Here is a 16,118-nt window from a genome sequence, read left to right as displayed (position 1 = left end):
TCGGATACGACTTCGCAATTAACAACAATAACAACAACAACAAAATCCAGAGAAAATAATGTGATAATCTGGGTAAATATCCCAGGGGGACACTGCGACTGTCATAAATGGGAGTCAGTTGCCAAGCGTCTGAATTTTGATCACATGATGATGGGGATGCTGCTGTGGTCGTAAGTGTAAAAAATGGACATAAGGCACTTTTTTTCCAGTGCTGTTGTAACTTGAAACGGTCATTAAACGAATTGTTGTAAGTCGGGGACTCCATGTGCAACCCCACATCTCTATCCTAGCTGGATATTATTTTCCCTTTTGGAGATGACAGTGACCACAAAGTCTATTTCTTCCTTAATTTATTTTCATGGTCCTTATGACATTTTAACCCTCATCCTGAAGTTAGAACAATTAGTCAGTGGAACCAGTTGCCTCCAGAAGCTGTGAATGCTCCAACACTGGACGTTTTAAAGAAGATTGGACAACACTTTCTCTGAAATGGTAGAGGATCTCCTGCCTGAACAGGGGGTTGGACTAGATGACCTCTAAGGTCCCTTCCAACTCGGTTATTCTATTCTATTCCATTCCATTCCATTCTATTCTTCATTCCTCTATTCCACTCCACTCCACTCCATTCCATTTCATTCTATTCTATTCTTAGATTTTCTGTTTACGAACATGCAATCCTTTTAGAACAGATTTGTCTTTTGAGCACAGGAGATGAAACGAAAGCAAAGAAAATGCTAGGATTTTTATTGATATTTTTTTTTGACAGAAAAATCACATCAAGTTATGTTTTAAGGAACATTCAATGGTTGCCTTGGGGTTGGGTTTTAAAACTGACAGATCACAAGGCGGTAATTGTCGCACATTTTGTCATTCCAAGTGCCATCGCTGTACATTTCCACACATTTTTCAATTCCTGGACCGGAAGGTTCATTCTTGTACCAGTTGGTAAAATTCAAAGGAGCCCCATTCTGGAAATGGAATTTCCCTGGCACATCACTTTCAATAATACCCAGATAGGCATAACTGTTGTAAAATTGCACAATCTTCTGAATAGCTTTGTTCTCTTTCAGGTTTCTTGGTGCAGCAATGGTGCCCTGGGCTTCTTGGCAAGTCAAGTCCGCTGTCTCAAAGACAGATGCCTTTCCAGTAGAGGCAAACAGCTTATCTCCAGCAATGACTATGCTTCCTTCCAAGGTCAAAACTGTCAAGAAATTTGGAAGCCTTGCTTAGATCCTTCAAAACATATAAAGAACGGTTGCTGGAATTGGGAATGTCTAGTTTAATGAAAAGGAGGACCAGGGGTGACATGATAGCAGCGTTCCAGGATCTGAGGGGTTGCCACAAAGAAGAGGGAGTCAAGCTATTCTCCAAAGCATCTGAAGGCAGGACAAGAAGCAACGGATGGAAACTAATCCAAGGAGTGAATCAAGCTTGAACTAAGGAGAAATTGCTTGACCGTTAGAGCAATTAATCAGGGGATTAATTGTTGCAGCCATCCAAATGTGGCCGCCATTTTGTGGGACAAGGATGGGACAAAATGGAGGCTGACAGACAAAAAAAAAAGCCTCTGCATTTTGCTGCCTTGGAGAAGTCTCCGTGGGTGCTGAAGAAACCTCTGAACACACCCAAAAGTTTCTGCAGCACCATGCAGATCTTTTTTAAGGCAGCAAAAGGAAACGGCTACCATTTTGTGGACACACACGGCTGCCCTTTTGTGGACAAACACGGCTGCCATTTTGTGGACAAGACAAAATGGCTTCCGCTTTGGGAACCACAGCATGCAGCTGTGCAAAGAAGGAAGCCATTCCAGGATGCTGGAAGGTCTCAGACTTCTTCAAAAGTAAATGAAGAGGAGGAAGGTGTTTGACTAGGTGGGTGGGAATCAGTGCTAAGGCTGGAGCGGGAAAAGACCCATGGGAACCCAAGTTATGGGAAGTGGAGCATGGGGCATCCCTAGAAGATGGGGGAGGATGGGAGGGGTAGGGCTGGTGAGGCTGGGCCTGTGCCAGGCCTCCAGCAGAGTCCTCCACCCAGAATGCTCCCTAGGCTCCACTTAATGACCTGTACATTCCTTTTTCCATTTCATTGAGGAAAGCAAGCATTGTGTGTGTGTGTGTGTGTGTGTGTGTGATTAGTATTACATTTCACCTAACAACGAATGCGACCAGCGATTAAAATGGGCAGACTCCATTATAGTCACATCTCAAAGACTACTTGTAGTCTCTTCTATTGAACACCCTTAACACACACACACACACACACATACACAGAGGCGGCTTTGGGCTTTGGGACAAGGTATGGTGCGAGCCCTTTTTGAGAAGCGGATTGATGAATTATTATCCCGGGGCAACAATGTACTTTTTAAATTTCTTTTTTGACTATTTTGTTGCTGTTTTTAGCTTAAGCTGGTCAACAAGCATTTTTTATTTATTTATTTATTTATATCCTGCCTTTATTAGTTTTTTTTTACAAATAACTCAAGGTGATGAATATATCCAGCAATATATATTCAATATATTCCTCCTCCTATTTACCCTATAAAAAATAACAGCCCTGTGAAATGAATTGGGCTCAAAGAGAGGAATTGGCCCAAAGTCACCCAGGTGGGACTAGAACTCACAGTCTCCTGGTGATTGGACTAAAGCCATTCAGACAGCTTCTGTGACTATGGCAGGACTAGAACTCAGAGTCTCCTGGTGATTGGCCCAAAGTCACCCAGCTGGCTTTCATTCCTAAGGTGCGACTAGAACTCAGAGTGTCCTGCTGATTGGGCTAAAGCCATTCAGACAGCTTTTACGTCTAAGGAAGGATTAGAACTCAGAGTCTCCTGCTTTGTAGCCCTGTGCTTAGAACAAATTGGATGGCGAGTGATTAACTATACAAATGGAATTAATGAATGAGTGAACGAGTGAATGAATGAATGTATAAATGAATGAACAAGTGTTAAGTAAAATAATTTCTTTGTTTCTCTTTTTCTACTGCAAAAGCTCGGAGAGTCCATATTCCTTTTTCTAAATGATGGGAAATCACAAGTCTCATAGAACTGAATTGCTTGTGAGCTCTCCGTATTGATAGCAACCACTGTTGGGACTGGCAACTTGGTGGTTAAAGCAAAGTAGCTGCTAAGACAAACATGGTGATGCTTATGATTTGATGTCAACTTTATTTTATGTATTCATCAAGGTCGTAAATGTGAAGGTGGGATGCAAAATTACTTTTTCATCCCTGTTGCAATTGTAAATAGTTACCAAACAAGACCCACAGTACTTGTAGTTTAGTTCTGGGTATCCCCGATCCGTTATCGGGTTCAAAGATAAATAGATTTATAGAATTGACTTTATATTGTTTGATTGCTAAGTGGCAATCTGGTTGTACCTGAGTGGAACTAAAAGGCTTGCAATTTCTTTTCTGGTTTTTGTTCGAAAGTGGCAATAAATTTTCTGAACTGCTATTTTATGAAGCCATTAAGGTTGAAAAAAAAAATAGCAGTGTCTGGTTTGTACCATGGCCGTATGCTGATGGAAGCTGCTATTCCCAACTGTAAAAAAAAATGGTATTTATGGCTTCAAGCAAAGGGGTTGGACTAGATGACCCCCAAGGTCCCTTCCCTTTGATTCTAAGTTGAATCTCTCATGATCCTGTCACGTATTCAGTCTAAAAACGACATTTGGTAATTCAGTGAAGAAAAATCAATGAATGTTATGAAGTCCTCTGAATGATATGCTGGATAGAATACACTCTTAAAAATAGAGGGACAATCTAACTTTAGGTTATCACGTTCTTTATCAGTTGGTAAAATTAAAAAAAAAAAAGTCCCTGTTCCAGAAATTGAATTTTCCTGGATCATTATTTTCAATAATACCCAGATAGGCATTAACGGTTATAATATGGCATAGTCTTCTGAACAGCTTTGTTCTCGTTCAGCTTTCTTGGCGATGCAAGGGAATAAGAATAAAAACTACTCACCCACTTTTAATCTGAAAAAGAGAAAGGGAAGCCATTAAAATCATACCTCTTTCCATTCGGGCGATTCTACGTTGGAATTCTTTGATGTCGTTTTGTAGCTTAGGATCTTGACTGGCAGGCAGACCTGTGAATGAAAAATAATGGATGTTCATTGTCCCACGGTTCAGTTGAAGTTATTACTACTCTTACTTGACTATATGATCCTGTGACATGAGTTGGGACGGTACTTTCCTTGAATGGTGCATTGGAGTACAAATTAGCAATAGCCTGATAGATTAGATAACAGAATGATTAATTGATTGATTTATAGGCCTAGAGTATCTTTCAACCGAAACAAATGGATTTTGTTTTGTGTAGCAAATACATTTTGGTGTCTTCCTTTTTCTGAAAACTTCCCTGAACCCAATGTTATATTTATTATTCTTTTTTTAAAAAACAACAACAACCAAGGGACTCTGTTCATCCACAAAAATATTAATAAGAGGCTCTTGCAAGCCCTTCCACCGAGTCCCTTAATATCGGTATGCCAGGGTTTGCAACATATATGTGTATTGGTGGGTCTTCAGGCTATTGTTGACGCCTCCATCCATATCCCAAAGATGCTTTTTCAGGAGGCAACTGGACTTTCTTGTTTTTCTTTGAAGACGTTTTGCTTCTCACCCAAGAAGCTTCTTCAGTTCTGACTGGAAGGTGGGGAATGGAAGGATTTATACTCCTTGCAGACAGCCGGTCATTTGCCTTGTTTTAGAGGGTCGTTGAGGCCATTTGAAGGTTTACCTGTGTCCTCGGGGCCACCTGAGTAGTGCAAATGGGTGTGGAGCCTTCTTGGAACTGTTAAAAGAACTGTGTTGTAGACTGGAGACAGTCCTTTCAGACAGTCCTGAAGATTTTTTCTTTCAACAATGACAATAGGATTGTGGAGGAAGAGGAACAAGTCCAAACACAAAAGCCCAAGAAGGCATGTAAAAACCCACCACTCCCAGCTGCATTTTGTCAGCTTTCCCAGAACCACAGGCTGTTGGTTCTTTTCTTCAATAGACAGAACCTTCTTCCTAAACAGCCTCCATTTTATTTATTCCCGGCTTGGACTGGACCTGAAGATTTTTTCTTTCAACAATGACAATAGGATTGTGGAGCAAAATCAACAACTATCTTTCGATCGCAGAAGGCAAACATCTCCATGAAGTCAAGTGCTCTCGTAACTGATTTCCATCTCTGCAATAACTCTCATAATTTTAGCCTCTGCTTCAAGGTGAATCATTTCGGAGAGTTCGTCTCATCCATCTCTATTTCATAAAAGGGATTCCTGTTGATTTTTACCCCTCCCACTTCCAAGAGCTGGAGAGCTCGATTGCCAAATTAATATGTAATGCCCAGCTGCCTAGGCAACACAACAGCCCACAAGGAAAGCTTGATCTCCTTTTCATTTAAGAAAATATCTAGAAGATGGTTGAATTTAGTGACACTAATTACCGCCTAGATGAAAACAGTTTACAAAAATTGGGGGAACTTCTAAATTTCTTCAGAAGGCATGACTTCTATTAGGTTGAAGTAGTCTTGCAAAATAGCGTGTGCAAGCTTTTGAATGCGCCAGGAGGTGGTTCAGAATGCTTCATCAGGTAATATAGGAATCAAAGAGATTTTTAAGAAGGGAAGAAGAGGGTCGTCATTGTTTTTTGTTTGGGATTCTGGATTGGGCCAAGCCAGACGTTGAGACAAGCATATCTGCTTAGGTCTGGGAGCCTCTAAGACGCTCACAAAAAGGATGACATTCAATCACCTGGTGGACCAGGAGGACCTCTGGAACCTGGATTGCCTCTTGGTCCTCGAGGGCCAGGACCTCCATTTTGTCCAGGTGGGCCTTGGGGACCTGTTCAAAGGAAAACAAGAGATGTAATTGTGTAACATTCTTGAGCGCTTATTTTAAATTTTGGATATGGAAAGCATTGGATTTGTGATTGATCAGTTTGTTGCTCTGTTGTAGAAACAGAAATGTATCTTTAATTACCCAAACCCTCAAAAATGGGGTTCACAATATCTATAAACCTTCTTTTATTTTATATATTGATGTAAAACATTTCTACAGCTGCCTATCTTTTAACCAACTCTGGGAAGCTTCCAATCCAAAAATAGCCATGCCCCACCAGTAAAGAATAGAATAGAATAGAATAGAATAGAATAGAATAGAATAGAATAGAATAGAATAGAATAGAATAGAATGGAATATGGAATATGGAATATGGAATATGGAATATGGAGAATAGAATAGAATAGAATAGAATAGATCTGGAAGGGCCCTTGGAGGTCTTCCAGTCCAGCCCCCTGCTGAAGCAGGAGAACCTATACCATCTCAGACAAGTGACTGTCTAGCCTCTTCTTAAAAATCTCCACAATTTCTGAAGGCAAGCTGTTCCACTGGTTAATTGTCCTCACTGTTAGGAAGTTTCTCCTTAATTCCAGGTTGCTTCTCTCTTTGGTCAGTTTCCAACCATTGTTTCTTGTCCTGCCCTCTGGTGCTTTGGAGAATAGTTTGACCCCCTCTTCTTTGTGGCAGCCCCTCAAATACTGGAATACTGCTATCATGTTGCCCCTTTTTCTTCTTTACTTTAGACTAGCCAAACCCAAGTCCTGCAGCCGTTCTTCATATGTTTTAGTCTCCAGGCCTTGGATCATCTTAGTTGGATCTTCTCTGAACTTTTTCCAAGGTCTCAACATCTTTTTTTGTAGTATGGTGACTAAAACTGGTCGCAGTATTTCAGGTGTGGTCTCACTAGGGCAATGGTTCTCAACCTTTTTAATGCCGCGACCCCAACCGGTCGTAAGTCGAGGACTAAACCGGTTGTAAGTCAAGGACTAAACCGGTCATAAGTCGAGGACTAAACCGGTCGTACATCGAGGACTACCCAACCGGTCGTAAGTCGAGGACTTTCCCTTCCCGGGAGCGCCATGCATGCGTGGTTCCGCCCCCTGCGCCGGCCGAGGCGTAGCTGGCAAGCGGCAGAGACGGAGCAGGGCGACCACCAGCTGGCCCAGCCCAAGGGAGGTAAGGCACCCGACGGAAAAGGGGAAAAAAATGGCAGACAGCCTTGCTTGGCGACCCCCGTGAAATGGTCGATCGACCCCAAATGGGGTCGCGACCCATAGGTTGAGAACCGCTGCACTAGGGTTTTATAAAGCGGTACTAATACTTTGCGTGAACTTGAAGTCCACAGCTACACATTGAGAAGGTAAAGGCAGATTATGGAGCAAAACCAATAACAATCTTGGGATTGCAGAAGGCAAACATCTCCATGAAGTCAAGGACTTTCCTAACTGATTGGCATCTGTACAATAACTCTCCTAACTTAGTCTGTTCTTCAAACTGGTGAATCATTTCCAAGAGTTTGTCTCACCCATCTTTATTTTGTGGAATGAGTTCCTGTTGATTTTCACCCCTCTACTTCTAAGAGTTGGAGGGTTTGATTGCAAATTTTTATGTATTTATTGTCTTACTACTTTAATCATTTACTATATCATTTTATCAGATTGAAAGCTGCCCAGGTAGTGAGATGGGAGCAAATGAATTGAATAAATTGATAAATGAATGCCCAGTTGCCTAGGCAACACAACAAAACTCAAGGACAGCTAAATCTCCTTTTCATTTAAGAATACCTAGAAGATGACTATGTTAATGGCACTAATGATTGTCTGGAAGAAACCAAATTTACCAAAAAATAGGGGCACTTCTAAATCCCTTTGGGGAGCATGATAAAGATGAAGGAGTCCAGAATGTTTCATCAGGCAATGGAAGAATCAAAGAGAGTTTGAAAAAAAGGAAGAAGAGGATTCGCGTGTGTTTTGTTTGGAATTTTGAAATGGGCAAAGCTAGATATTGGGACAAGCATATCTGGGAGGTCTGGAAGGAAAGCCAATGAAATGGAGATACTCCATCACCTGGTGGACCAACTGGTCCTCTGATGCCTGGTGTTCCTTGGGGACCTGTTCAAAGGAAAACATATCCATGTAAATGTGTCACTCTCTTTAATATCCTTGGGCACCAATTTCAAATTTCAGATATAAAAAAGCATTGGAGTTTTGGAAGATCAGTTCATCATTCTGTTGTAGAAACATAAATATATCCTGAACTTCAATGACCCAAACTCTCAAATTGGGATATACAATATCTATCAGGCTCTTTTCCTTTCCTTTCCTTTCCTTTCCTTTCCTTTCCTTTCCTTTCCTTTCCTTTCCTTTCCTTTCCTTTCCTTTCCTTCCCTTCCCTTCCCTTCCCTTCNTTGTTATTTCCAAGCTTACCTGGACAATTTATCTGCCCATGAGCTTCTACCAGTAAAGCAGCTGTTACGGCAAAAATCTGAACCAGGTGGGAGGACAGCATCTTTTGTCAACCAGCTAAATGAAGAAAAATATTTTCAGCAGGTGGCCTTGCATCAACATAATTTTTATTTCCAAAATGACTCCCAACAAATTGAAAAAAAAAAAGATTGAGGAGACTTACACCTGGATATAATGAGCAGATTATTTAAATTAGAGAATGACATGATTGTCAATAGTGTCGGTATGGTGAGTAGTGGAAGGTAAAACGTAGGCTTAGGAGGCAATTTTTTTAAAAAAATATCAGCCAGAGTTGCAGAATTCCACCCTCCGTGCATCAAATAAAGTTTCCTTCATAATCCATACCTCAGTTTTGCACTTTTATGATGAAACAGCTACTTGCACTTCTGGGAACAAGTTGATGCTGCAAAGAGTATTTATGGAAAGCGGAGTGCATATTAAATAGTCTTGATTTTGGCTAGTGAAGATCCATATCATTGCATTATAGAGTATCCCCATGTCTCAAAAAGTTATATCACTTCACTATGGGAAGGTCACATCTTCTTCAGATTGAACTCAACTTCTAGTGCCTTCAAAAACATATTCATGTAGTCTCTTGGCAACAGCATGGAAGTGGATTCCCTTTGCCTATTTTAATTATTTTTTTAAAAAAATTGACTTTTCTGGACACCCAAATATCTGGTCCAACTTTAAAATTAGCCACCCAGCTGACTTTCTTATCTTAAGTTCCACCAGTCTGAACTTGTGACCCACCACAATAGGAACAGGTGAGAACTAATCCGTCCTGTTGATTCAAGCAATACGTTAACATATCCTCTTATTTTTAGTTTTCTTAAAGTTTGTTAGAATTGTGAATACAGAATAAAAACTAATCGGAACTAATCATTAGAATGAAAAAAAAACAAGAAAGAAGAAAAGAGCAAAAATCAAAGTAGAGAAATTGAAGAACAGAAACAAAAGGATTATAAAGAAGTGATTTCCAATTTTTTTTTATAGCAGCTATAAGTATCAATATAAGCTAACCTCTTACAGCGTAGATTTCATTTTTCCCATGGTCTATTGTTTTTAGTCTAATCCTCAAAACTGTACATCATGACTTCATTTTTCTTTTCTGTTTCCCCCAAAAATCAATAAGGGGTGCCAATCATCATTACACTTAGACTATCTCCTCTCTTTAATTAAAGTAGTCAGTTTGGCCTTCCCAGCAAACATCAAAATGTCTTCTTGATAGACCACATTGTATTCTATTTTACTTGGCAATAGACAAAATTTAATAATTGCAGTCTGCAGCAGTGAAGTAGACCCTTTGCAATAATTTATTATCATTTGTTTAGAAAATGTTTGATACTTCCTCCCTCTTTAAACTAGTCGTTTTATTTCCATCTCTTTGTTCTACTAGTGGCTATGACATTGTCAACAGCATTTTCTTTAAACTGATAAATTAAAAAGGTGAAAATATCTGAATGACAACCCAGTGCTACCCTTCTTTATTGGAAAAGTATATATTTAAATTACTTTAAAATTGCCTTTCTCCCCCTTTTCAATTTTAATTCCAATTAAGTCAGCACGACAGGCTATTCATTATTATTATTACTACATTGCTTGGTGTATTAATTTTAAAATTGGCATTGCATCTTTATGGACTTCTAAAGCATATGATGGAATGCTATAGATATCTACTCAAAAGAAAGTTCTGCTAAATCATTAGGACCCTTCCACAACCAATTAGATAGAAGTTGTAGCTTTGAACGAAGGATTTTAACTTACCCTTTCGCTTCAGAACAAAATAATGAGGAATGGTGAAAAAATTTCAATTTATAGTATGTGTATACAATTGTTGTCAGGTCTTCATTCTCTACCAGTGCCTTCTGTTTTATTTATATAGTTGTTCCATTACGGAAAAAAGATTTAGCAAAGCTAGAATAGTCATCTGTCAATAGTGATTGTCTTTCAGAAATAAGATATACACAGTATAAAAAATAATCCATGTTCTTGGACAATACCATAGACCAATGGAGAAAAATAAATCTTTCTGCTAAAAATTGTTTGCACATATAAGGTTTCCATAGGACAATCTAATTCATTCATAACGATATATGCCTTGTAATTTTTGATGCTTATCCAAACACAGGGCTAATAACTTTTCTCTAGAAATCTGACTTCTTTGTGTAACATTATCTGTCCACACAGCAACAGTATGTACATAGACAGATGGAACAAAAACATGATTAGAAATCTGACACAGTTGACTTGGAACATATACCATGAGAAGGATGTCCTGTTCCATGTGGAAGACATAAAAACAATGCACCAAGAGCTCCACAACAGAAAGAAAGATTGCTATACAAAATTAGTTACGCAATCCTAGAGTCCAACAGTTGGAAGGGTCCTAAAAGGTCACCGAGACCAACTTTGGCTCAGGGTAGGAAATCAAAACAAACCATCCCAAACAGGTGGTTAGTTAGCCTCTGCTCAAAAACTTCCAGAAAAAGGGGATTCTGCCCTGATAGAAGCCACGATGACATGTTAAATTACATGAATCATTATGGGAAAAACAGAGTTTAGTAACTTGCACAAATTGTACAGTCCCGGTGATTCATACAAGGACATTGCCACAGCATGTGTGACATTTCTTGTCTCACTTTTCCCAGGTTTCACCGTCAAACTAATTTTTTCCTATTAGGATATTTTTCATAAGATTCTAACAGAATTTCCTTTCCAGTGTTTTAAGATCATGATTTCATCTCTGGAACAGGAAGTAGAGGACAGGTCCTTTATCAAGTAATCCAAAATGCTATTATATCTTCCATTGGTTATCTTTCTCAAGGCTAAACATCCCTAATTCTTCACGTTCTTTTTTCTGGATTTAGGTCGAGTCCCTTTGACTAGAAGACCTCCAAGATCCCTTCCAGCTCTATTCTACTCTAATTCTAATCAGTAAGATGAATTTTGTTGCCATTCTTTCTTCTACCATATCTGAGATGCAAAAAATTGGATGACCACCAGATGTCAGCCAAGAATTGGAGTCCTTAATCTAGTTGCTGCCACCTTCAGGACAATTGCATATTTGCAGTCCAGATATGGCAATCTTAACTTTGAGTCATAGGTAAACAAATGATTTTGAGGTATAATTCAGCAAATGGGTTATAACGGAAGTCTATAGGGGTGTGATAAATGGACTGTAGCTGTAGGGATCTGATTGTAGGTGTAGGGATCAGTTTATGTCACACCCTCCTTAATTCCTGAGATTCTATGGAGCAGCAACCTCTTTGGCTGAAGCAAGACAGCCGTGCATGCACAAAGGAGCCTTCACACAAACACAACATGGGAGAGACAAAGTTAGTCTCTGTATGTGAGCAGATGATGAACTAGGGGAAAAAAAGCCTTTTGTGGCCTGGTTGAGGGCAACAGAAGAAATGGAGGCCGACTGCATCTATGGATGGAGAAGATGAGGAAAATCATAAACATTCTTTAAAGACTTCTATATTTTTTTTAACTGTCCAATGTCTGTGGAGATTCTCAATCAGCCAGGTCATGGTTGTCCCAAAGGTGCTTTTTCAGGAGGCAACTGGACTTCCTTTGTTTTTCTTTGAAGACGTTTCACTTCTCATCCAAGAAGCTTCTTCAGCTACAAATGACCAGCCGTCTATAAGGAGTATAAATCCTCCCATTCCCCCACCATCCAGGGAGACCTGAAGAAGCTTCTTGGATGAGAAGCGAAACGTCTTCAAAGAAAAACAAGAAAGTCCAGTTGCCTCCTGAAAAAGCACTTTGGGGCTCACTGTCACTTATTGCCCCACAGTCACCCAAAATGGCCCCAACGTGGTTGCTAACATAGTTGAAACATATAGTTGAAACAATAGGAATCATAGTTGAAGTCCAATCAGTTGAAGGACTTTGATTAGTACAAGACAACTTATTATAAGTGACCTCTTAGACCAGTGGTTCTCAACCTGTGGGTCGCGACCCCATTTGGGGTCAATCGACCATTTCACGGGGGTCGCCAAGCAAGGCTGTCCGCCATTTTTTCCCCTTTTCCGGCGGGTGCCTTACCTCCCTTGGGCTGGGCCAGCTGGTGGTCGGCCTGCTCCGTCTCTGCCGCTTGCCAGCTACGCCTCGGCCGGCGCAGGGGGGGCAACCACGCATGCGCGGCGCTCCTGGGCAGGGAAAGTCCTCGACTTACGACCGGTTGAGTAGTCCTCGACTTACGACCGGTTTAGTCCTCGACTTACGACCGGTTTAGTCCTCGATTTATGACCGGTTTAGTCCTCGACTTACGACCGGTTGGGGTCGCAGCATTAAAAAGGTTGAGAACCACTGTCTTAGACCCTTTTTTTGGCCTTCAAACAGCTGGTAAACAACAGCTTGGACTCCGTGATGTGGAATTAAACTTTTTACAAATAACCGTTTATAATTTCTTTCTTTCCTGCAATGCAATAGCTGGACAGCTCTCCAAATCCTCTTTGAATATGCTTTCATCTCCTTAATGCGCATTGCACTGGAAATAATTTCTCTCAACAAATACTGGGTGACTGTTTAAATATTATGGGAGCAACCGGTAATTAACTACACAGTGTTAGTTTTGCCGTAAGATGTTCAAACTGTGTGTTTAAGAGTGCGCCTCTACCCTGTGCTAATCATGGTCTATTAAAGCAGTCCTCAGAAAGTATCATTTTTAAAAATATTTGTTCATATTCTTTTTTAGGGGACTCATTTTCAGTCATGCTTGATGCTGGTTTGAAAAGGCCTTCTTATTGTTTTACTCTGTTCTTGGTATCGTTGAGAGATAAGACTGATCATGATTAAATTGTACTGAATCCATTCCTTTTAAAGAGTTATCAGAAGAATAGAATAGAATAGAATAGAATAGAATTAGAATAGAATAGAATAGAATAGAATAGAGTAGAGTAGAGTAGAGTAGAGTAGAGTAGAGTAGAACAAAACAGAACAGAACAGAACAGAACAGAACAGAATAGAATAGAATAGAATAGAATAACATAATTGGAAGGGACCTTGGAGGTCATCTAGTCCAACCCCCTGCTCAGGCAGGAAACCCTATACCATTTCAGACAAATAGCTGTCCAGTCTCTTCTTAAAAACTTCCAGTGTTGGAGCATTCACCGCTTCTGGAGGCAGGTTGTTCCACTGGTTAATTGTTCTAACTATCAGGAAATTTCTCCTTAGTTCTAAGTTGCTTCTCTCCTTGATTAGTTTCCATCCGTTGCTTCTTGTCCTGCCCTCAGTTGCTTTGGGGAATAGATTGACTCAGTCTTCTTTGTGGCAATCCCTGAGTTATTGGAACATTTGGCATAAGTAAAATCTCCTTCCAGTTGAACTCAAGTGCTAGTGATTGAACTCAAGGTGGTAGTATCTAATGCTCAGTGACTGAACTCAGGTTGAACTTAATACCTGGTCAAATTCATCTAGATTTCTTGACAGAAATACTGAGCTAGTTTTCCATTGCCCTTTTCCACAATGTTTTGGATTTTTTTAAAAAAGAAAATTTATATGGCCACTCAACTCACTCTCAATGACTTTGAATGGCTTACAAAGATAAAAATCTCATATAAAACACAATAAAGTGCAATAACCCCCAAACCTTGGCGACAACCATCAGTCAATCAATAAGCCACTTGATGGACTCCATGCCAGTCTGAGTTTCTTTCTCTTTTTAACTTCCCTATGTGGACTGAATTTCCAAGTGATTTTCCACTCAGTTTTTTAACCTGGATCAAACCAACTCATGTTTTTGAAGGCAACCGGTGTCAACTGCCCTCCACTCAAAATCCTGAAATTATTAGAACTATGATGTGTCCTAAGTACTATACAAACACAAGGCACGGTCTGCTTATTTCCCTCCCCTATTGGATTCATATCCATTCTATTAATATTTGGTCCTGAGAGTCTTCAAAACAAATCTCATTACAAATAAGGAAGTCAATGACCATACGCCTCCCAAAGGGCCACTTATTAATTGACTAATGGGAACATAACAGGTGCCCAAGTGGGATGAGGCACCCACTACTCTGAGCAAGGAAGCTGAACAACTGGAGGAAGGAGTCTTCAAGAAAATCAGAAGCAGTAGTCAGAATGCTTTTATTTGGCATGCTTTTATTGTAGCCAATCATCCAGCTTATTTTGAGTGATGAAATAGTTTGTTCTTTCAAATATCACCCACTGTAAAATCGATCAGTGATATTCTTTCCTTTGGCTAACTTCTTCGATGGTCTCAGTATTGTTTTCAAACTGAATAGATAGATAGATAGATAGATAGATAGATAGATAGATAGATAGATAGATAGATAGATAGATAGAGATGGATGGATGGATGGATGGATGGATAGAGACAGACAGACAGACAGACAGACAGACAGACAGATAGATAATTATGACATTCATGTCCAGATTTACATTAGTTTTTGAAAGGCACGAGAATATTCCTGGAGAATTCAGAAAGGAACATATAATTTTCACAATATCTGAATTTACACTTGTACAAAACTGCTCTGCTCTTCAGATGAACGTGGACATGCTTGAGATAAATTATTTCTAACCCAAAGGAACAATCAAACCCTAATCATCTGTAAATCATTATTTTAATTTCTTTTAAAGTTATCCAGAAATTAGAAATCCTTGATTCTACCCACCAGATCATCACATGTTACCGATTTGACTCTCAGGCTTCCGAATACTGGGAATTGTAGAAGACTGAAGGCTGATGAGGGCTTTACAACAAATATATATTCAGAGGACTACAGTTCCCAGAAGCCATGACGATTCCATTGGCTTAGATGTTAAAATAGGACATTTTAAAATTCACAGATAACGAGACGATACTGGTTGCATTTTTTGTCATTCCAACTTCCATCGGTTTGCATCTCAACACAATTTTCTGACCCTTTTCCATTTGGTTCATATAGACGCCAATTGGTATAATTCACAGGCGTTTCATTGAAATACTCAAAGGCTCCGGGAACTGAGCTCTCCTTAATTCCCAAGTAGGTGTATTGATTTTGTTCTTTCACAATTTTCAAAATAGCATTGTTCTCCTTTTCATTCATGGGCTTTGCGATGGATCCCCCTGAAAGCTGACATGTCTGGATTATCGCGTCAAAGCCAACTGACTTCCCATTGGTACTAAATATTTTGTCCTCCACCTTATTTATCAGACCCCTCAAGGCCAGAACTGCAAAAGAGAAGAAAAAGCACAATTATCCATCTGGTCCTACCATCCAGCAATTTATCAGTTGCTTTTGCAACTGCCACATCATGACTCTTCATGCATAAACTAAATACGTTTGAATTAGTCCAGGTCTGATCCATGCTACTGTCTCAGATACCCCTCTATAAACCTGTCCCACCTCTGTACTAATCTAAAAATATCTCTCCAAATGAAAATTCAGATTGAAATGTTTCGGAGTCAGTTTCGGCTAAGTTCCACCTCCATAATACTTGTCTATACCCATGTTGGGGAAGTGTTTGAATCTCACAATTGATCATCTGCAGTAGAACTACGATTTCTGAAACACTTCCAGTTAAGTGGGGAAAAGCAGTGGAGCGTCAAAACCTCCAAACATTTTGGATAACATCCTTATTCCCCTCGCCCAATGCCCTCCTAAATGTGTTTTCCAACAATAATTGTTGATAGACACATTTATGTATTACTTACAGGAGAGTTTTACATGCCCAGCTGATTTTTAGAAGTTTACATTTTTTTTCTTTTTATTATTATTATTATTATTATTATTATTATTATTATTATTATTATTATTATTATTATTATTATTATTATTATTATTATTATTATTATTATTATTATT

The 16,118-nt window shown here is 39.5% G+C and overlaps 2 protein-coding genes across 5 annotated transcripts in view; both read right to left on the bottom strand.

The window, feature by feature from the left end:
• Positions 1 to 734: 734 nt before the first annotated feature.
• LOC107300683 (pulmonary surfactant-associated protein A) lies at positions 735 to 10,176 on the bottom strand. 4 transcript variants are annotated; one of them, XM_015829999.1, is made up of 7 exons: positions 10,066 to 10,176; positions 8,644 to 8,701; positions 8,260 to 8,355; positions 7,900 to 7,944; positions 5,747 to 5,836; positions 4,013 to 4,090; positions 735 to 1,201 (listed from the first exon to the last, which is right to left on the bottom strand). In XM_015829999.1, the coding sequence occupies exons 3-7, from the start codon at positions 8,339 to 8,341 to the stop codon at positions 825 to 827; spliced, it is 672 nt and encodes a 223-aa protein (XP_015685485.1). In that variant the 5' UTR covers positions 8,342 to 8,355; positions 8,644 to 8,701; positions 10,066 to 10,176; the 3' UTR covers positions 735 to 824. The 4 variants fall into 4 exon arrangements, with proteins under 4 accessions (XP_015685485.1, XP_015685498.1, XP_015685477.1 ...); XM_015829991.1 differs by lacking the exon at positions 8,644 to 8,701 and having other exon boundaries at positions 736 to 1,201; XM_015830012.1 differs by lacking the exons at positions 5,747 to 5,836; positions 8,644 to 8,701.
• Positions 10,177 to 15,107: 4,931 nt separating this feature from the next.
• The window catches only part of LOC107300661 (pulmonary surfactant-associated protein A-like), a 5,759-nt gene continuing 4,748 nt past the window's right edge, over positions 15,108 to 16,118 (bottom strand). Inside the window, exon 3 of the mRNA XM_015829971.1 lies at positions 15,108 to 15,484. Within this exon, the coding sequence (XP_015685457.1) occupies positions 15,108 to 15,484 (377 nt within the window). The remainder of the gene's footprint in view (positions 15,485 to 16,118) is intronic.

This window comes from Protobothrops mucrosquamatus, unplaced genomic scaffold, assembly GCF_001527695.2.
Source record: "Protobothrops mucrosquamatus isolate PMUCROS unplaced genomic scaffold, P.Mucros_1.0 scaffold_240, whole genome shotgun sequence".
NCBI lineage: Eukaryota > Metazoa > Chordata > Lepidosauria > Squamata > Viperidae > Protobothrops > Protobothrops mucrosquamatus.
This window is presented reverse-complemented; position numbering and strand designations above follow the sequence as displayed.

Bases quoted from the DNA above. Each gene is read 5' to 3' on its own strand.
- LOC107300683 (XM_015829999.1), bottom strand. From the start codon at position 8,341: ATGCTGTCCTCCCACCTGGTTCAGATTTTTGCCGTAACAGCTGCTTTA. The intron at 7,945-8,259 runs GTAAGCTTGGAA...TCCTTTGAACAG, and splicing joins TGGGCAGATAAATTGTCCAG to GTCCCCAAGGAACACCAGGC. The intron at 1,202-4,012 runs GTATGATTTTAA...ATTTCTTGACAG, and splicing joins AATCGCCCGAATGGAAAGAG to TTTTGACCTTGGAAGGAAGC.